The following is a 23036-nucleotide window of genomic DNA, read 5'->3' as shown; positions in this document are numbered from 1 at the left end:
ATAAACAAAATCTTAAAAAAAAAAAAAAAAGAGTCAATCCTTCTTACATTCAAGAGCCTAACACCTTATTGGGGCTACCAAGTGGGTCCAGTCACCCATCCCACTAAGTCAGGACTCTGCAGATATTTCCTGAACCCACTTAAGTTGGAGCTACCACCTCCTCAGGACCTGGAAGGAAAGCTTGCTACTGTGAAAAGCTGATTTGCATCCTCAATCCAATGGAATTTAAGGAAACCGAATATAAGAATATAGAGAGAGAAAAGAAAAAAAAAAAATGAATCAAACCATCTTATCAGCTAAAATGGAATCTGTTTGAATAAATTATCTCAAAGTATATTTTCTGCAAACCAAGAAATAGAAATGATACATACTTTGATTCTCAGGAAACCCAGTAAAACTCTCAATACCTTTAAAGTATACATACATATGGATCCTTATACCTCAAAATACTGGTTCAGTATGAAACCAAGCATTTTTATACATTTCTTTATTTTCTTAAGCACCTGGAAAGTGTTTATGCTTATAGAATGTATCTTGGGAATTACATATAAACACAGCCAAAATCCAAAGTAAAATGCCAACTTCCTTACCTTCCAGAGGTCAGGTGATCCTTCCACAAGTTTGGCATTAACATGACCATATTTTAGAGCCAACTGCAAACACTCAGTTCCAAATTCCAAGTCATAGTCACTACACTGGGTAGGAAAAAAAAAAGTTTAAATACATTTTTAAGCAAAACTTCTATTTCATATCAATATATAAAAGGAAAAGCCTAGAGAACTCACAAACTCTGATACTACTGATACATCAGGTTCCATAATAATTGTCCCTATGCTTGAAATGTCAAAAGATACAGGAAGTAGGCAAGTTGCAACCTTAAGTTTTGAACTTGAAACTTAAGTTTTCAACTTGAAACTCAATAGTTTCAGGGGCCAAATAAACAGAATACTTTTTTTGATTATAAGCTACCTTTCCCAACCTGTTTCTAAAATGCCTGCAAGTATGGCTGAAATTTTTTTATATCAGGATATTATCTGACAAATAAATGTATCCATTGAACTCCAACCCGATGCTATTTTTATATTAAGATATTCGCAAGTCACAGCTTTTGTTCATTTTAATATTTTACATAACAATACCTGTTTTACAAATTTATATTTTGATTCTGAACATGAAAACAGTTCAGTATGCCATTATTAGACAAAAATAGAAAGGCCTGGGGCATCTGGGTGACAGTTTAGCGTCTTGGTTTCTGTTCAGGTCATGATCTCAGGGTCATGAAATCGAGCCCCCCATTGGGCTCTATGCTCAGCTGGGAGTCAGCTTGAGATCAGCTCCCTGTGGCCCTCTCCCTGCTTGTGCACATGCTCCCTCCCTTTCCCATTCAAATAAGTAAATCTTTAAAAGAAAATGTTAAGGTCTCTCGTAGATTTAGTAAAGCTTTTTTCAAGCATTTTAAACAAAACTATTAAATGATCAAAACAATTCAGCTGAACAATACTGGTACCAATCATGTCCAAGCTCTATACTCAGAAGTATTTAAAGATAAATGAGAGGTCTATTAGATCCTCAAGGAAACAAAATCTTTAAAAAAGATTGGAAAAAAAAAAAAGATTTGATTTATTGGAGAAAGAGAGTGAAAGAAATCACAAGTGGTGGAGAGGGGCAGAGGGAGAAGTAGCCTCTGCTAAGCAGGGAGGCTGATGAGCAGCTCAGCTTAATCCCAGGACTCTGAGACCATACCTGAGCTAAAGGCAGTTGCTTAACTGACTAAGCCACCCAGGCACCCCAAGGACTCAAAACTTAAAGAGGAAGCTGATCCGTAACAAATATTTTGCTAAAGGCTATGATAGATGCAACACTAAAATATCTACAAGTAGACGTGGAAACAAAATACTGTGTGAGATCAGAGATCTCATTCTACAGACTGAATAAAACTAGAGAGAGGCATAACTTAAGGAAAAAGGTGGTATATAATCAGAGAAGTTTCAGACATCTGATAGATTTATGTTTTAGAACAAACATACCCAGGTGAGAAAGACTGCATCAAGGCCACAAATATCAGTATTACATTCAGCACCCACTGCCAGGGCTATTTTGCTGTACTAGATATCCTAAGGTTCTAATTATAATGGGTTGTCAAAGTAATGGACAAGAAAATAGAACCACCCAATATACATAGTCCCAAATTGACCAGAATGGTCTCTCGGCTTAAATTTTCTATTCTGATACACTACTTAACATCACATATTTCTTAGACAACGTAATTTTAAAATAAGTATTATCGACATTTGTTATATTCAAGTAAGACAAATGCTAACCCTCTTCTTTGTATTTCTACCATCTGTACAGACTCATTTAGCAGTATGTGAGATCTATATCAGTCAACAGAATGCTCTCTTTAACACATGGTCAAATCTTGAGGATGGCCAGCAATAACCCTTTTCCTGACTCTTTTCAAAGCCAAGATATTTAACACATTCGTGGAAAGCCTTAAAGATCCTCACAAAGTACATGTAGAGAGGAGACCACAGGAACAGGTATTTCCTCCTGTCTAGATGGTGAAAAGAGAATTACTTGATGCTCTACTCCTGCCACTCATATGTTGATAGCAGCAGCCCACAAACTGTATGAAGTCTTTAGGATACAAGTCACTAGAGCCAATGGGAAACAGAAAATGTTGAGTGACGGATATATGAAATATATACTGAAAATAGAGGCTGAGCAATCTTGGCAGAAAGAGTACCATGAATTTGTCATTTATTGTATAGATTACTATTACAACTATTTGTGGAGGTTTTGATAATTTCTATAATAAAATTTTTACTTCTGCAGTAAGTTCAAAAAATACATAATTAATAACCTACCAAATTCTAAATTTCTACATTTCTCAGTAACACTGGCCATTATTTCTACTTTTGTGTAAGAGATGGAAAGCTGGAAAAAGTACTCTTCTTTCCTGAAGAAAAATCATGTAAACTACAAAAGCATAACTTTTTCTTGAACCCACTGTAGCTGAGATCACAAGGTGACAAAGTAGCCATAAATCTAAGAAAACGCATGCCTCTACCAAGGACAAAGAGGATGCCATCACCTGCTCACCTACTAACAGCACAAGAACAAGACAGCAGATGACACGCAAGCAGGTAAAAAGAAATAAATGGAGAATTTCAACACATTGCTAAATAGTGAATGAAGGTGACCTCGAGAATATAGAATTGCTGGAGGTCACATACTCAACAGGAGTGTTTACACCCTTGCAGGCTCCCCTTCAGTAGTGTACTACTAGGGGCTCATAAATGGTATATTACTATTTGAAGGTGACTCTGCCTGCATATACTTTCTATGCTCAAGGCATATAGTAAACATTTTTAAGTTTAAAATAAATCAATAATGATAATATAGAATTATTTAAAAATGAGTAATTAACACAAAGGCAGGCAAACCAAGAGAAAAACTGAACATAGGGAACAAACAGAAAACAACTAGCACAATAGATTTTAAAAGAAGAAGTCACTGTGAGTGTGTAATTGCTGGAAATTTTTATCTTTATCATCTACCGTGGGAATTATAGTAATATCACTGATCACATAACATACACACACTGATAGTAAGAACCCTCTGTGCCCTTAAACTTGTAGCCTGAAAGAATGCCAAACAATATTCCTCCCAGGAAGAAGCTCTAAGGATACTGTTGTCAGAGTTCCCCAAATATAGTTAATCTCAAAGTCAAAGTCAAACAGCTCCACCTACATAACCCACCAATCTAATCAGTGTCCAATACATAAACATGACCAGAAAACTCAGATTTAACTGAAACCAAGACTAACATGAAATATAAGGTCAAAAAGGAAAAAAAAAAAATCTTTTGGAGGAATTCTGCAGTTAAAAAAAGACTTCAGCATGGTAACTGAGAAAGTGTTAGTATTCGTAAAATAGGATGTTCTTTAAAAGGGTGGAAAATAGAGAAAAAAACAGTGACCACAAAGTCCAATATGTAAAAAAGAAAAAAGAAAAACCAGAAGGAAAGAACATAAAAAGTAGGAGAAATAACCAAATATTTCCCCAAAAATTACAATAATAAAGAACATGAGTTTCCAAATTAAAAAGTCTCACCGAATCTAGAAGCTAATGGATGAAAATACACCAAACCCAATTAAAAGAAACAAAGTCTCCTAAAAAGCAGGAACCCAAATTTGTTGAGCTTTAATAGCAACAATGAAAATGAAAAAAACAAAGCAGCAGTTTCTCCATAATTTTGAAGATAATTGTTGTCAATATAAAACTGTACTTCAAAAAAACTTATTTATCACCTGAGTATAGAATATGGATTTCCACAAACACTGCAGGACTCAACAGAATTTTAGTTCCTATGCACTCTTTTTCATTCCAAGTTTCATAGGCTTTGTCTTAGAGCAGTTTTAGTTTCCCAGGAAAGTTGAACAGGAAGCACAGTATTTCCCACATGTCCCCTACCCTCACATCACACAGCTTCCCCCACTACTCAAATTCTACACCAGAGTGGTACATTTGTTACAATCAGTGAGCTTACACCCCACACACATTACCACCCCAAGTCCACAGTTTACACTAGGATCCCCTCAGCATTTTTAAGTTTAATGAGTTGGCACAAACATACAATGTATATCCATCATTTCGGTACCATAAGGAGCACTTTCACTGTGTTAAAAATTCTCCACACTCCTCCTGTTCATCCTATTCCTTGCCTGCAACCCATGATAACCACTGAATTTTTTCCTGCTTCCACAGTTTGCCTTTTCCGGAAATCATGTACTTTTTAATTTTAATGAAGTCCAGCTTATCAATTATTTCATAGATCACACCTTTGGCATTTTATCTAAAAAGGTATCACCATACCCACGGTCATCTAAGTTTTCTCTTTTCTAGGAGTTTTGTGGGGTTTTTGCTTTGCATTCAGGTCTATAATCCCTTCTGAAGTTTTGTGAAGGGTATAAATTGTGCCTGGATTTTTTTTTTTTATGTGAATGTTTACTTGTTAAAACCCTATTTACTGAAAAGACTACCTTTGTTCCATTATCTTCCTTTTGCACTTTTGACAAAAATCTGTCATTTATATAGTCTGTTTCTGGACTCTATACTCTGTTCCACTGACTCATGTGTCTCTCCTTTCTTCTACCTACTAGACTGTCTTGATTACTGTAGCTTTACAGTGAGTCTTGAAGTTGAGTAGTCAGTCTTCCAACCTTATCCTTCTTCAATATTGCACTGGCTGTTCTGCATCTTTTGCCTCTCTATATAAACTCTAAAATCAGTTTACAACCACAAAAAATACTTGCTGGGCTTTTCACTGGGATTGCTTTAATCTAGAGGCCACACTGGAAGAACTGACATCTTGGTAATACTAAGTCTTCCCATTCATGAACATGCCCTAGATCTCAATTTATTCAGTGCTTTTATTTTGCTTAGAGTTTTGTAGTTTTCCTCCTATGGATCTAATATGTATTGGGGAAGAATTTTAAGTATTTTATTTCAGTTTTGGAGCACTAAGTGTAAATGAAACATTTAATTTCGAGTTCCACCTGTTCTTTGCTATTATGTAAGATAGCGGTGGACTGTTATTTATTAACCTTTAATTATGCAGCTTTTCTACAATCATTTATTTCCACTTTAATTCTTCCAGGTTTTCTTCAAAGACAATTATGTCATCTGCAAAGAAAGATTTATTTTGCCTCTCCCAATCAGAGTACTTACTTCCTTTCTTATTACTAAGAATTCTAATACAATGTTGAAAAGGAATGGCATGAGCACATTTTTGCTTTGTTGCTGATCTTGGTGGGAAAGCTTCTAGTTTATCATTAAGTATGATGTTAGCAGGGGTGCCTGGGCAGCACAGTCTGTTTAGTATCTGACTCTTAATTTCAGCTCAGCTCATGATCTTGGGGTCTTGGGATCGAGCCCCACCTGGGCTCCCCCCGCTCAACAGGAAATCTGCTTGTCTCCCACTCCCTCTGCCTCTCACCCCACTCGTGTGCATGCTTTTTCTAAAATAAATAAATCTTCAAAAAAGAAAATAGTATTGAGACACATGTGTGGCTGAGTTGGCTAAGCATCTACCTTTGGCTCAGGTCCTGTCTCAGGGTCCTAGGATTAAGTCCCTGATACATCAGGCTCCTTGCTTAGCAAGGAGCCTGCTTCTCCCTCTGCCTGCTGCTCCTTCTGCTTGTGCTGTCTCTCAGTGTTAAATAAAAACAAAATCTAGGAAGGAAGGAAGGAAGAATAGATGTCAGCTATAGGTTTTTGTACCTCATCTTCATCAAATTGAGGAAGTGCTCCCCCTATTCTAGTTCGCTCAGATTCTACCATGAGTAGCTAGACTTTGTCAAATACTCTTCTTGCATTATTGAAATATTTTGTTTTTCTTCTTCAGCTTGTGGATGTGATGTACCGTAGTTGATTTTTAAAAGATGAACTAGCCCTCAATACCTGGAATAAATCCCAGGTGGCTAAAGTCTTTAATTCTTTACATACATTGTCAGACCTACTTGCTAATGTTTTCTTGAGGATTTTTCATTTATGTTCATGACAGTGGGCTGTTATTTTCTTACCATGTCTTTGCTTTTACAATTAGTCTGGCATCAGAATGAGTTGGCAATCCCTTCCTCTGCTGCTATCCTCTATGGGAGAATATAGAGAATTGAAATTTCTTCTTTAAACATCTGTTATATTTTATAAGCAAAAGCATCTGGACTTCAGTCTACTTTAGAAAATTACTGATTCTATTTCTTTAATAGACATATGCCTACTCAGTTCGTCTATTCTCATGTGAGTTAGGCAGACTGTCTCTCTCACGTAATCATTCCATTTCATCTAGGTTATCAACTTTGAGGACAGAGTTGTTCATATTATTTCTTTTATCCTTATAATTTCTAGCAATTCTATAAAGATGTTCCCTATTTCCTGTGTGGGTTATAATTTGAATATTTTCTTCCTTGTGTGGTAAGGATACTCTCTTAGTCTTTCCAAAAAAACAGCTTTTGGGGTTTTGTCTTAGTTTTCTATTTTATTCATTTCTGTTATATTTTTACCATTTTTCTCTGCTTACTTTGGAATTTATTTGCTCTAATTCCCTAATACAGAGTTTTAGATTATTAATTAGATGCATTTTCTTTTCTACTGTGTACATTCAACACTATGCATTTCCCTTTAAGGACTGCTCCTGGCATATTTCAAGGCAAGTGTTTTCATTTGTGTTTAGTTCAAAATATTTTAAATGAAATTTAAAATGTGACCTCACTTCTGACAGATCTAAAAAGAGCTGCCAATTTTTCAATGTACTCAACTTTTTAGTTGGTCTTAGAAAGGAGTGACAGTCTCTAAGCTCTCTACAGTCATAGGAAAACAGGAGTTTCCCCATGCACTCTTTCTCAGGATATGGTGCTCCACAAAATTGAGAAGGGTAATGAGTCACTTGAAGACCTAGGATATAAAAAGTTGTAAAAAGTGGGATATCCTAACACAGTAGTGAAGTAGAGTCTCAAGATGATTGCTATGTACATGGCAGATTGATAAGGGTACCTACAAATGGAAAGAAATGCATAGGCACAGTTTAAGAATGAATAGAATCTCTTTGGAAGGTCTCAGGGGAAACCGCCTCTAAGAAGGAAGAACAAGGAACAGAATTGACACTCAGGCTCTCCTTTTATCCTTGGTACATGTACGCTGTCCTTGTGTAAGCTACTCAAAAAAATTCATGTTAACACTTATGTAGTGTAATGTTACATACAACATCAGTATTCCCAAGAAATAGACGCTTCCAAGTTAAGGACTTTGTTTCCAAAACACATGTATTAAATACTTTTGATAAATCAATCTGATATTCTGGTGATAATTAAGTTATGGAACATTTAAACATCTAAACATCGAATTTGAAAATAATAGTTTATGTGTATTACTATATCATGAAATATGAACTGTATGTGTGAAGTATTAATTTTCAATTTGTTGTTTTTAACAGCTTGAAGAAATTTGCAAACTGCCCATTAAAATTTATAACAAGTCCTTAAATGGATTTGCTGAATGGATGGAAGTATATGTATACTCTCATGAAGTTGAGACCTTATTGCCAAGTATTGAAGAGCATGGACCCTGAAGTCAATAGAGTCAGTTGGATCCTAACTGTGATCTTTCCACATGACAAGCTGCGGAGAAGTTAAGTAGTCTGTTCCTCAGTTTGCTCCATCTGGAGAAACAGAGAATGAGAATTATTCAAAGGAACAGATAGATGGGGTATCTGGTTTAGTGTCTAGTTTATGGCTATTCCTTGATAAACCGGATACTGATTATGAATTGAGATAGTTAACTATACAAACTGGGATTTAATAAGTAGTCAGAAGCTTTTCGATAACACCTAATGTTTATGTTAAGTTCAATTTCCTCTATCCTAATATTGGACTAGCTCTGACCACGTGTATTGATCTTTTCCTTCTGCTTTCCCTTACACCCTGTTTCCATCAAGAAATATGAGGAAAATTGGGGCACCTGGGTGGCTCAGTGGGTTAAAGCCTCTGCCTTCAGCTCGGGTCATGATCCCGGGGTCCTGGGATCGAGCACCACATCAGGCTCTCTGCTCTGCGGGGAGCCTGCTTCCTCCTCTCTCTCTCTCTCTCTGCCTGTCTCTCTGCCTACTTGTGGTCTCTGTCTGTCAAATAAATAAATAAAATCTTTAAAAAAAAAGTCTTTAAGAAATATGAGGAAAATTAAAATCATAGTTGGGAAACTAAAGATAGAAACAAAAAAAAAAAGAAAAGTGTGTATAACCATTATGAATTCTCAATTGTGACCATTACAGTAATGGATATTCTCTACCCATTTTAAAGTACTCTGTAAATCACACCTAGTTGAAGCTTTCTGTTATGTATATACTGCTTTACTGTTTTCTTCTGTGTGTAGTAAAGTTTTATGAGTAATGCCAAAGTAATAAACCACCCGTATTTTTCAGTCCTTCATGGATCTTTACCCCACAGTTAACCTCCTTCCTTACCCTTTCTACTATACCATTCTGTCACGCTGAAGTACACTCAAACTCATTAAGTAACAGGTTCTTCACCCCCTAGAGCTGAAGGTATATCAATTGCTTGACATCATTTGCAAGAGGTATCTACTGCTTTTCCCAACCACCACTTACTGACAGGGCTTGAAGTCAAACTTAACATTCTGTATCTCCACTGTTCTTCCATGAAAAAGACCTATCCTTCCAGAATTTATGCCATCTGGCAAAATCTTCTGATCTTCTTAGTACTATCATCTCTCACTACTTCACAGCTCTGCAGTTTTAGGCAGATGGATCAGTCTTCCTTTTTGTTCCAACAACTGACATTACACTGGCTAAATTCCAAGTTTACACACAAAAAGTTTCAAATTCTCTAGAAGTTTCCTTGACCTTTTATCTTCACCTGAACAACTACTTACTATAATCAATCCTAGAAACATGGGGGTTTTGACAATTATTAAACACTTTTATTAACAGGTGTTTGCTGTTTTTTGGCTGGAAAAAGAAAAAAGTTTATCATCTTTTATTACAAATTAAAAGTGAGGTTCTTAAAAATCTTAACTTGACCAGATGAAACTAAAAATCTTTAAAGAGATATTGAGAAAAACAAGGCATTCTTAAAAAAAAACACATTTGTCATTACAAAAAACAGAAATCTTTAGGTAAAAGTCATAAAAATCCTACACTGCAGAGATAATGCGGACAGTTCCATTTATCTGGTCACTGGGCAAAAAGCAAGGACTTAAGGTCTTCAGCTTCTGTCTTTTGTTCATTTCTTATTGCTGGAATTTCATCTTCATTTCTTTTTTTTTTTTAACTTTATTTTTTCAGTGTCGTTTTCATTTCTCTGTGTTGGATCACTAAACCTGATGAAGGTAGATAGAGTAAGCCCGCATTTACTCAGCCCTGACCTGCTCAGCCTCGGGAGAAGAGGAACTCTCAGCCGCAGCCACTGGATGGTTTGCTTTTGTCTCTTTGTCATCCTGTGGTTCAGGGTCTTCTGGGAATCTGCATCAGTAGCTGAAGTTGCAGCAGTAGATGCTGAGGTGGCTGCTGACTATAGGTCTCGTCTCCTTGATTTTCCTTGTGTTCTTCATTGCTGTCCTGTCCAGGTTGTGTTTGGCCAGAAAGCCCCCTGCGGAATCTCGGTCTATGACCCCAATACACATTCTGCCTCACTGGTCAATCTTGTTCTCCTGCGCCCTGGCTGTCCCAGTACCCTCCATCACTTCTCCCTGCCCAGCAGGGCCGGAATACAGGGGGTGGGTGCCCACAGGGTCTCCCCATACATAGTAAGATGGGAACCACTGTCTGCGATAGAGCCTGAGCCGTGGGCAACACCCGCACCCCCACCCAAGTGTGCCTACTCTCCTAGCCCTCGTTCTCCGCCACCCCCCACCCCACCCCTTGGCTTTCAGTATTCTGACAATTCTGCTGGTAACTGTGTGGACAATCCCTGCCACATGGATAGCGTCTATAATGATTCCAGTCTGCTGCATATTTACTGCCTTGCACCAGAGCGCCACCAGAGCCGGTCCCATTTGCTGTCCCTGCCCCTCTTCTCCTTCGACATCTTCCAACTCCACGGTCTCTACATCTCCTACACTGCGAAGGTACTGCCCATGTTCTTCTTTATGGCAGTCTGGTATACAAACTCCTTGGTGTCGTCATTCCTGATGAAACCATATCCATTACTCTGAACCCTTTTACTGTTCCCCAAACCTTCATTGGGATTATTTCCTTGTCCCGGCTGCCAGGCGCCGCCGCCCCCTGCACCACTGCCCATGCTGCCAGGGCTCCTAGGCAGCACCGAGCAGGGTGGCGGCGGCAGCTGGTGGGTCCTGTCCTCACTGCCTAAGGTGGCAGTGACACTGACCAGGCCAGCCACTGGGTGGGTGGCTGCAGCTCCTCCCTGAGTGTGACAGTAATAGCCTGGAATCCACTCCGGGCTTCCCCTACCAAGCCAACCCTACAAACTTGATTTTTTTTTTTCCTTTTCCCTTACTGATCCGTTCTTTATTTCAATTGTTTTGTTTTTGTTTTTTTCTTTTATAATTCAAGTACAGCAGACACAAAATGTTCCACTATTTTCAGGCTCACAACCATGATGGGACAAGTCTGTACATTATGCTCTGCTCATCAGAAGTGGAACCGCCATCTGTCACCACAGGACACTATAACAACACCACTGACTATATTCCCTATGCCATGCCTTTCATCTGCGTGCCTCGAGCTCACCTCCACCCATTCTGCCAGGCCCCCATTCCTATCTCCTCCCCTTCGGCAGCCACCTGCCAATTTGAGTTCACCCCTATCTGTAGCTCCTCTGACATGTTTAATTTCCTCAATTCAAGTCTCTGACCAGAACCTCCAATCTATCATTTCTTGTACTCTCTTCGCCCATTAATCTTGCCCTTTTGACTCACTGAGGCATCCAACACCATAAAACTACCATGTGATCTTGATTGGAAAACCTCTATTTTCTTAGACAGCCCTTAAAAAAAAAAAAATCAGGGAAGTACAACTGAAGGCATTAAAAATTTATCAGTAGCATCCTAGCTGCCTCCATCCATTATCTACCTACTGGATCTCCTTTATGAACTTCAACTATCGATTAATCCTGTTGTTTCATTCCCTTAGTTTTCAATTTATATTTTTATCAGTTTTAGGTGTACATGGCTTGAAGAACCAAATATCCCTACAAGATTCGTTACAAGTTTACATCACCCTCTTCACTGTAATTTGTCGTCCCCAGATGCAATTACTTCTCCTTCTTTCAACTGATTAATTTATTATTTGTTTCCATTTTTAACAGTCAACAATTGCGGAGGAACAAGTATCAGACCTCCGTGGTATGCAGTAATAGCTTCCGTCTCACTCACAACACTCTGAGTTGGCAGAGACAACTGTGCTTCTAGCTGTGCTGCTGAGAGTTGGCTGTGGCAGCTCCGGCCTACTGGGCACCCTCTGCAAGACAAACTGGAAGGGCTACAACCAACCAGTGTATGCCTTCCTCATACTGCCGTACTTGAAACCGCAGGACCACAAGCTTAACAGAAAATCACAGTTAAGCCTCTACCTCATCATTTCTGCTAAAAATCCCAAAGCAAGTTAGAAGGCCCAATCCAGAATCACCAACCAGGAAAATCGATTTCACTCACCAAGAGACTGTGGCAAGGGCACATAAATATAACAGTGTCCAAGGACTGAAAAACTGGGGTCACCTAACCTGCTTATCACAATGCATCTCTGAACATACTTGGCATGCTGCTTCTTTGTCTTCTGAATTGGCTCTCTATTGAAGAATTCTGTCATCCTCCTAACCTCACCACGATACACACTAATACTTACTATTCCCCATCCATTCAATGTCATAATTTTGGTTAAGTCAGTATTGAGTGTTTACATCATTATATAAACATTCCTCCCAGGTAAGTCATAGATTAGAATTCCTTTTTTTTTTTTTTTTTTTTTTTCAGAAGCCTTTGTCTTCCCTGGAATTAGAACTTATCTTCTAAACTAAGTGTTTCGTTTTCCAGATACTTAGGACTCATTCAACAGCTAACACTGAGGTATTTGTTTAATTCTGCTTTTCAGATGTTTAGACACAAGACACTTCACCAATATTATATTCCTGAAGTAATCACCCCTTGGAGTCTTCTGAGCTTTTTCAACATGGCCTGGTTGTCCTTTGCCACTCACATAGTTATGATTTTTAAATCTTCCTATACCATCGTTGTGGGAATAATCTACATCTCCCTTCTGTCATGGGTCTCTTATCTTCTGTATTCCATGGAATCTTTCTTCAATGACTACCTCATTTTTGTGGAAAAAAAAAATCCTCTAATAGCTTTCTGAGAAAGAGACCCTAAGAGTTAAGTTTTTAAATCATTTTTTACTGCCTCATTTCTCTGCCATTTCCACCCTTTTATTTTCTCTTTCTTGACAATTTTTGTTATTGAATATTGACTCTCTTTGATTGCACTTCTAATTTTCTCTTCTTTCCTGTATTTCATCCTTTTGTCCTTTGGGAAAGAGTTTCTCAGATTTGCTTTTTATCCCAGATCTTTTATTCTCTAATTTTTTTTTTAGCATTGTGAACTTGTTTCCTGTTTACAATTACTTGATCTTTGTAATGATATTAACTTCTAAAATCTTTCTGTTTCCCAGCCTGTTTGCTGCATCTTCTACATTACTCTTCCCTGTCTCAGTCTCTATCCTCCACACTAAGCACATTCTCTAGATGGTCCAGTAATACTCATCAGCCTCTATTTAAGAGTGGAAGATTCAAGAGCTGTTAACCAATGATGGCAGAGTTAGAGTTTGTGAACAGTAAGCTTCATAGCAGCATGATGGGGTTAAGATGCTTACAGGGGAACCTCTGAAATTAGTATTTTTAGGTCTTTATTTGTAGACTGGACAGACTCTCTAAAAAAAAAACTCTTCCAATTTTCAGCCAAGATGGAAGCAAAGCTACCATGATACCAGCTGCTGTGATAAGGGGCCATGGCCTTTCCTACTTAGCCAGTACTAAGCACATGGTCTGTGAGTCACTATTTTAGGCAAAGTGCTCATTTTCTCAACTGTACCCAATATTTTTCCCAGCCACAGGGAATACTTCACTCCCCCCCTCCCCCGCCACCATCCTTTGTTTAGGGGTAGGTCATGGAGAGGAAATAATGAGTTATACACCAGACTGCCTCTCTAACAGTGTCCAGTGAACCCTCCATATTTTGTACCCCCTCCACTCAATTCTAAATGTGCTGCTGGACCCTCAACTTTTGGGAGAACTCTACTGTAGATAATTTTAATTCCTAGCTTTTCTTACTATTCTTCTAATTGAGCCTTATCATATCTACTGTGCCAATTACTACTAATTTACCTGCTTTCTAGCTATTTGGTATAGGGTATTTGTTTACCATTGTCCCCTCTTATTCTCCTTATTTTGTGGGTCTATGTTTTTAATCACTTTCTAATAGGTTTTTTTTTTAAGATTTTATTTATTTGAGAGAAAGAGAGCAAGCACAAGAGGACAAGGGGGAAGAGGGAGAGGGAGAAGCATAGGGAGCCCAGCGCTGGGCTTCATCCCAGGACCCTGAGATTGTGACCTGAGCCGAAGGCAGATGCTTAATTGACTGAGCCACCAGGCACCCTGGCTTTCTAGTAGCTTTAAATTGGGTTTCAAAAATGATCAACATTATCTAAGTGTTCAGTCATTTATCTTTACCCAGAAGCTGGAGTATGCATTTTATTTTATTTTTTTATTTTTTTTTTAAGATTTATTTATTTATTTATTTGACAGAGAGAGATCACAAGCAGTCAGAGAGGCAGGCAGAGACAGAGAGGAGGAAGCAGGCTCCCTGCTGAGCAGAGAGCCCGATGCGGGCCTTGATCCCAGGACCCTGAGATCATGACCTGAGCCGAAGGCAGCGTCTTAACCCACTGAGCCACCCAGGCGCCCTGGAGTATGCATTTTAATATCAAATTGTTTTCCATAAAGGTGGTTTCAATTTATATTCCCATAAACAGTATATGAGAATGTAGCAAAGTTGTTAACATGAGGTAAATGAATAGGCCTCAGAGGGACTGAAAAACCTCTGAATAAAATCTTCTGTGTATAATGTGGCTATTTTTCTGGGAAAGGATTCCACAAGTTTGAACTTTTATAACACACATCCAACTTTGGATCCATTGTTTTATGGTAATCATGTCATGGTCCATGGCTACAAATAATCCAATTACCTATCTATCCTTCCAGCTTTAACATCATTCACAGTATTATTTTTGCAAGGCAGCCTGGGAAGTTTGCCCAACAAAGAACAATATATACATTAGAAAGAAACTCAATCAAAGACATGCTTGCACAGGTTTCTCACTCTGCAGTTACAGATCCATGCTCAGAATGTTTCAAGTAGAAACAAAATAGCCTATCTTACAATTAGGTAAACAATGAACACCTGCATTCCATTTATCATCTGAAAATCAAACTTTAAGCATTTTGCATACATTTATTGTTTGAATTATGCAATGCATTCTAAAATTGCATGAGAGACAGTTATCCAAGAAGCTTGGTTCTTACAATTTATCAGATCATTTTATGAATAAATAAGCAATTTCAGACTAAGCCCATATGAGGCTGATAATATAGAAGCCACTCACATGCTTCAGAAAACAAAACACAAATGACCTGGCTAAGGACAGGATTTCTTTGTGCACAAGTTTTTAAGTAAGTTTACATAAAGTTATACTCCTAAGAGGTTTCAAGTATCTATCAACTGAAAAACAAAAGTGTCAATTTATTATATTTTTGCCAACCTTACCCAAAGGAAATTCTTTATGAACTTAAAGACACCAAACTTAACAGTTGACCACCACCTAGAAGATGTTATTTCCTTTTTGGCTTTTGGTTAAATGGGGAGAAAAGTTAACATGGGAAAATGAGTTTCACCAGTAATTCTAAAACCGTATTTTTAGCCATTCTGTTGACCTTCACAATCAAATATTGTCAAACACTATTAAAAACTTTCATTGGGATATTCTATTCTTCTCTCTTATGGATCATTTCTGAAAAATAAACTGATTAAAAGCAATAAAATTAAGATTAGAATATTACCCAGAAACACATTGACTGGATATATTACACATCCAATATCTAGCCCCAATATAAACTAAGGGGAAAATGTGAATCATTATCACTATCCAACCCCAGACACAAGGCAGCTCTCAATTTATGCAGAAGAGAACTGTTACAAGGCTGCTTCCAGAATGTCAAGAGATTGTGATTATAAGTCCAGGAAATAGAAGGGAGAATCCAAAACCACAAGTTATTCCAGTAGCTACAGAATTGGTGACATAGTTACCCAACCTGAAAGATGGAGAAAAAAGAGTAGGTCTATTGCTTAAGCTAATGGCATCAGTTAGATATAAGTTACCTGTAGGACACCTAGTAAAAATACTTCTAAGAAGTTGTAAGTATATACCAAACATTCATGGGGGAACCATGAAAAGGGATGATCAGAAAAAGCTGAAGGACACCTATACGTTTACGAAGCAAATATTTGTGGAAAATTTACCAGGCATTAAATGAATTGGTACTGAGAAGGAGGAGAAAGGATGGGGAAAATCACACAGGTAATTTTAACACAAGGAGATCCCACACATATCATAGCCTGGGAGAGCTGAAAAGAATCATCCATCATTTCAAGAGATTAGTTATTTGTTTTTAATTGACACATTGTGTAAGTTGCCAAAATCTTAACCTGAGTTCAGGGTAAACAATCAAAACTTTGACAATCCGCTTTAAACATAAATTAGATATTACCCAAAGTCCTTTACTGACCAGAAGTACAGTTTTAAAATTAATCCACCTTCTACACAACTTGCCCAATAGTCTCTTTCTGGCCTACTCCTTGTAAAAATTTAGCATCTTCAGCCTGGTCTCTAGTTTTCTCATATTTCCCATGATAGTTTAACACCTTTACAAGTCTTTCACTTTGCAATTTAGTTCCCCCAGTGCTAACTCTTAAGTAACACATTATCTATGAAACTCTGTAGCTTCTTCTTCTTTTTTTTTTTTTTAATGAGCTCTGTTCTTTCGGATCTATATCATAATACAAGTCATAACTAAGTTTGGGAATTAAACCTTCCTGAAGAGTAGGTCACTGAGGTGAATATTAACCCTCAAAAAGCTATTCGGCAATAAAACAGAACAAAAGACTGATCTGTGCAACGGCATGAGTGAACCTCAAAATTGTTATGCTTTACTGTAATAAGTCAGATACAAAAGACTACACATCTATGATTCCATTTGTATGACATTCGAGAGGGCGAGAAACTATAGAGACACAAAACAGATCCATGATAGCTAAAGCCTGAGGATGAAGAAAATTAATTCACTGCAAGTTTGGTCATATGATTTGCATTATCCAATAGGAGGCAGAAGGGACAGTGTCCCCGTTCCAAACCTAAGCTTTAAGAAACACTGGGTGTTTCCACTCTCTTGTACCTCTGCATCTCCATAAAAAGAACACACCTGGATAAACTGCTGGTCAAAGAAGGGTGAAGAAGGGGAAATTGTTCAGACTATGTATGTACACCAGCAATGTGAGGCAGAGCTACCCCAAAACAGAGCTATCTAGTCAAGTTGAAGATCAGAACCCAGCTAACCCACAGAAACTTAAGTGTAAATTAATTAACACTGAACTACTACTACATTTGTGGAATTTTTATTACACACCCATGATATAGCAATGGCAAACTAAGTTGTTGAAAAGTTTTTTTCAAATTTACCAAAAGCTAGGAAGACTTCAATGAGCAGTCTATAGTATAATAAGCAACTCCAATAATAAGCCACAAATATATGCAACAGGAGTCTCAAAGACATTGTACAAAAAATCATAGCGAAATATTGCGAGCATGCTGATGATCTTCATAAAAATATTCAAAACCAAGCAATTTTTGGGCACTCTACTTATGTGTTAAGACTATAGAGAAAGGCAAGAAAATTACTAACACAAAATTAAACACAATAATAGCAGGGAAGGGAAGAGGATCAGGACAGGGATGCAAGCAAAAAAAGCTCACACTGAAGATCTCAAATGCCCTGGCATTATGTTACACCATATAAGCTGGATGATGGAAAAAAAATTAAATACCTAATTGTCTTTATCAAATACATGTTAACGAAGGTATTATACCAAACATGCATATTAACACACACATCCACAAAAGGCTTGTTGAGCATGTATATATACACACACACACACACACACACACACACACACTAAGACCTGTATACCTGTCCCTCACCCGCAGAGAGCTTAATTATGGACCCTGGGCAGAATGAACTTCATAGCACAGACAGCTAGAGACTGGAAAGAAATTATTATAGCAGTATCATCTGGGAAGACTAGAAGACTATCTAGGAACACCTCAATTGTAGTATTTCTTCTATAATAGCTAACATCCTCTTCTAAGGAATTTAATAAATCCCCTTAGCTACAAGAAGTTGAGATTTTATTTATCAACAGGTATAAAACAAGGCAATAAAAACACAGCCCAGTAAGCAGATCACTTTCTGCACATTCCCTGCATGTTCTATAGATTGCATCATGCATCAGCAGAGTATGCCACTGGCAAACAGCAAGGGCTCCAGACCTTCACACAGCCTTTGATGTGCTTAGACCCTTGCATTTCATATACTACTGCACTGGCCCTTGCCTCTAGTACATTCTCCATTACACAGTCATTTTCCTTGTGTAATCTGTTCACAATGTAACAACCGAGTTGTCGAATTACAATTCCAATGTCCTCCTCATTTATATCTCAGTAGTGGAAATGCCTACAAGAATGTGAGGTTTTTAGTTTTCAATATTTGCCTCCATTTGTCTGCTTTTACTCCCATGATTAGGAAATCATCAAATGACATACTGTATACTTGAACTTGTTTTGAGTATAGTACATATATTGGGCGCTTACTCTGCCCTCATTTTTTGTTTTTAAGGAAATATCTAATCCACAGTCCTAGCTAAAGCAACAACAACCTTGTTTTATTTCCTGTGATTTCTTCCCTTCCCAACCCCATTCTGTTGTTGTCTACTGGTGGAGATGTATAGCCAGAGTTGCCCATCTGTCAGATGATCCATGGCTTATGATCTGGGTGAATAAAGCAGAGTAAATAACATTCCACCTGCAAAAAAAATTGCACAACATAAAAAAAGAACCTGTAAATTGGACAAGGAAGCCAAGCCTACAATGGCACATATTCTTCTTATGGCTAAAGAACTATGGCAACTAAAGCTCAAGTTACAAGAAACTTGAGCTTCATAAATGAAGCAGAGTAATAGCGAAAAAAAAAAAAAAGTACTTATCATAAAGCAAAAAAACCCGATCCTAACAAAGGTCTCAACAACTTATAGCTACCAATTGTATTTTTCCAGAAACTCACAGATCTTTCTTAAAAAACTTCAAGTCTCAAAAAAAAAAAAAAAAAAAACCACATCAAGTCTCTCTTCTTTGCAAAAACAAGAGATAGAGAGGTTCCCTTGACACTGCGAAAGTACAGCAAGAGTAAGAATTCTTATTATAGGCAATTACCTCAAAATAGTCCCGCAGAACTGGGGATTGTGTAACCACAAGAACACCACTGATGATCATTTGTAACTATGGCCAAATTATCCAAAAACCTTTTCCAAACCAAAATGATGAATATTTGAATGAAACTCTGCAAGAGTGCACCCTAGTTCTTCTTGGACATACATGTGAAGTCGGCAGTCTCAGCTTCACATTGGCATGAACACTGCTAATATCTTCTCACCTTAAGTTATCTGAGGTTCCTAGGATTTCCTTTTTATCTCTAAGTAAACATATACAGAACACATCTACTATCCAACCAACATCACAAGGAATAGTACTTACTCCTTTTAGAGTAACATTTTGGTAACACAGAGTGGACTTAGCAACATAAAAGGATAGTCTGTCCAAAAACTGTTGGAAATTTAGTCTTTATGCTAAAAAAGAAAAAAAAAGGTCTAATAATACTGTTTCCTAGCTAAATTAGAATATTTATTCATCAAGAAAAACTAGAGGGGAAAAAAGTTTGGTGACAGCACTAAGAACAAAATATAGGACTACTACCTGCTCCCAGGTCTCAGTCCTCTGAAGGAACTGCATTCCCATCTTGATTAATAATTATTATTCCCTGAGTGTTGACAGTTATTTCCCGTTATTCAATGTATGCAAAAGCATTATTTCCCCCAAAGGATTTTCATGATATTAAACAGACATCTAACAGACAGAGGCTTAATAAAAACCAAAACAAAACAAAACCAAAAAAAAAAAAAAAGCTAATTAGTTTTCATTGTGGAAATATCAAGAGTAGGAGGAAACATATGTAGAGGCTAAAGAAAGAAATCTCTCAAAATGTGGATGTCCTAGGATCAAAATAGATTGCCCTACAAAGCCCATCACAGAAGTACTATATCTCTAGAGAATACTCATATAAGAAGAAGAGTCATCAAGTTCATTATGAGCTAAAATTATCTTAATTTGTAGGCATTGGGACCACAGAAAAGCTGGAGCAAAATTCCTAGAACAAAGTGACTAAACTATGTTAAATATATTTCATTAATTTTGCATGTGTTATGTTTTGAGGTTAAGAGAGAGAGAGAAATTCAAAACATACCTGAAGACTTCTTTCCCAATCTTGTGGAGATTCTGTTGTGTGGGGTTTTTTCCCACAAAGGGTGCTTATGAAAGATTTCAGAGTGGTAACACTGGAGACTACAGACCATCTCTTGCCCACTCATACACACAGAAACAGATGTAAAACATCCTTCCTGACCTAACTCTAAACTGGACCAATTTGGGACCAATTTTGTCTAGTGCCTGAAAACTACCAAATCATGAAAAAGCCGTTTTTATTTTCCCCAGCCAGTACCATTTCTCTCTGCCTTGTTGCAATGTCAAAGAAAAAGAGGAGTTTGAATCTTGATGTCTTTCTGGGTTAAAATAAAGTGAAAATAAGTGCCTGGAATAGGACCTTCCAATTCATTTTCATGTTTTAACTTTGTCACATTTTTCCTGAAAGCTTAGAAATATTTCATAGCATCCTTTCAATCACCCACCGGGAAGAGTTTTCCTTTCTCATTTCCCAGAGTGGGGAGGTCGCCAGTTCACTCCAGGTGAAACTTATTATCTTCAAATAGATCACAGCCTTGGGGAAAAAAAAGGAAGGTGGCCAGGACTCAATGGTGTGAACTAACAAGCACCATGAACACCAAGGTTCTGAGTGCATCTTGTGCAGCCAAAAAAAGAAAAAGAAAGAAAGAAACTCCAAGGGAGTAGTTGCTGGAGATAAATAAGCACGTGTTCTCTCCAGGTTCAAATGCTCTTTCTTTCATATATTCATTTCATTCAAAATGTTCCTTATGGTAAAAAGTGCTTTCCATCCTGAATTTTTTGTCACTATATTTATATCATTATATATGTACCCTTATCCACATATAATTTATCAATATATGCACTAAAGAGGAGGGAGAAGTTCTTAAGCTCAGCAACAAAGGTGCCATGTGCAACATACACGAATTCAACCTTACTTTACACAGAAGTGGAAATTCAACATAAGCTGACAGGGTGTGTCCCATCACTAACTTGCTATAAACTGCCAGGCCATATTCCCCAACGTGCACTGCTTTCACCTCAGGCTAAGACACTCTGCATAATGTTAGTCTCTTCTCAGTTTTCCAGAAAGCTCAAAGAGGCTTCCTGTTCTAACTTCTCTCATCTATTTTTAAAAACCACGTGTGTATTTCACATTAGACAGCAATTAACCACACTCACTGTAGAACACTTAGGGGGAGAAAACATCTTCCAATTCAACCAGGATACTATGAGTGTTTTTTAATGAGTCCCCCCGCCCCTTGTTTAAACTTTATTCAGTCTCCTGAGAGGTTCTAGAACCCTGCCTTAACTTCTAACTAAAGGATTTCTCTATCCTGAATATTTCATTGTGCCAATTAAATGCAGAACAATCTGAACAGACTACACAATACCACCAGTCTTGCTTCAAATTCTGGGAGAAGCACTTAAGTGCTACACCTAGATTAAGTCGTAATACTCTTGCACACAATTCATAAGTTGCAGGTTTGTTTCTAACAATCATAAATATGTAACTCTTTACCTATGCTTTGTTGATGAACTCCTCCCTCCTGTGTTTTGAGGGAGAAAACAGTAATTTAATCGTTAGGGCTTTTCTTTTTTAATGTTTTTCTTTTTTACCTTTTGACCCCCTTCACTCATTTCTCCTACCCAATCCTCACTCCTACCTCTGGCAACCACTCATCTCTTCTCAGTAACCATGAACTTGAGTTTTGTTTTTAAGACTCCACGAAAGAGACTATCTTTATTCACCATCTATAGGCATTTTGGTTGTTTCCATATATTGGCTATTGTAAATAATGCTGCAATGAATGTAGGAGTGCAGATAGCTTTTAGAAGGTTTTCCACTCCTTGTGATAAATATCCAGAAGCAGAAGTGCTGAATCGTGGTATTTCTTTAATTGAGCAACCTCCATACAGTTTTCCAGTGTGGCTGAACAAATTTACATTCCATCAACAGTAGAGGAGGAGAACATCTTCTCCACATCCTCACCAACATTTGTTATTTCTTGGCTCTTTGATACTAGTCATTCTGACTGGTGCGAGGTGATAGATAACTGATTGTGGTTCTGATTTTCATTTCCCTGATTAGTGATGTTGAGCATCTCTTCACATACCTATGGACCAGTTGCAGGTCTTCTTGAAAAATGTGTTCAGATTATCTGCCCATTTTTTAAGATATTTTTCTTTTGAATTGTAGGGGTTCACCTTTATATATTTTTGATATAAACCCTTTATCAGACACATGATTTGTAAATACATTCTCCCATTCAGTAGGCAGTATTTTGGTCTGTCTTCTCCCCTCACAGAGTAGAAGATTTTCAGTTTGATGTAGTCTCACTTATTTCTGTGTCTGTTCTTATTTTGGGGGTCAGATCCAAGAAAATCATTGCCAGGATCAATGTCAAGGAGCCTACCACTGAGACTAGCTTGGAGTTTTATGGTTTCAGATCTTATGTTCAAGTGTTTAGCATATTTTTGAGTTACTTTTTGTGTTTGGTACAAGATAGTTTTAAATTATCTTAGTTCTATCTTAAATCTATCAATAGCCTTATACATATGGCTGCCTAGTGTCACCCATACCATTTATTGGAAAGACTGTCCTTTCCCCCTATGTTCCTGACTTGTCATAAAGTGACCATTTACATGTATCCATTTCTGGGCTCTATTCCATTGATATTGATATTATGTGTTTATGCTGATAACACAGTGTTTCAGTTACTAAGCTTTGTAATGTGGTTTGCAGTCAAAAAGCATAATGTCTCCACATTTGTTCTTTCTCAAGACTGCTCTGATTATTCATCATCCTCTGTAGTTCTGTACAAATTTTAGGATAATTTGTTCTATT

At 37.5% G+C, this 23036-nt stretch overlaps 1 protein-coding gene across 7 annotated transcripts in view; it reads right to left on the bottom strand.

Moving 5' to 3' along the window:
• CRPPA (CDP-L-ribitol pyrophosphorylase A) overlaps window positions 1-23036 on the bottom strand; it is a 302846-nt gene that overhangs the window by 198132 nt on the left and 81678 nt on the right. For all 7 annotated transcript variants that reach the window (XM_082693009.1, XM_082693007.1, XM_082693011.1 and 4 more), the window contains exon 4: window positions 591-695. In XM_082693009.1, coding sequence (XP_082549135.1) covers window positions 591-695 — 105 coding nt within the window. The remainder of the gene's footprint in view (window positions 1-590; window positions 696-23036) is intronic.

The sequence above is a fragment of the Mustela nivalis genome (assembly GCF_964662115.1).
Source record: "Mustela nivalis genome assembly, chromosome: 12".
Classification (NCBI taxonomy): domain Eukaryota; kingdom Metazoa; phylum Chordata; class Mammalia; order Carnivora; family Mustelidae; genus Mustela; species Mustela nivalis.
This window is presented reverse-complemented; position numbering and strand designations above follow the sequence as displayed.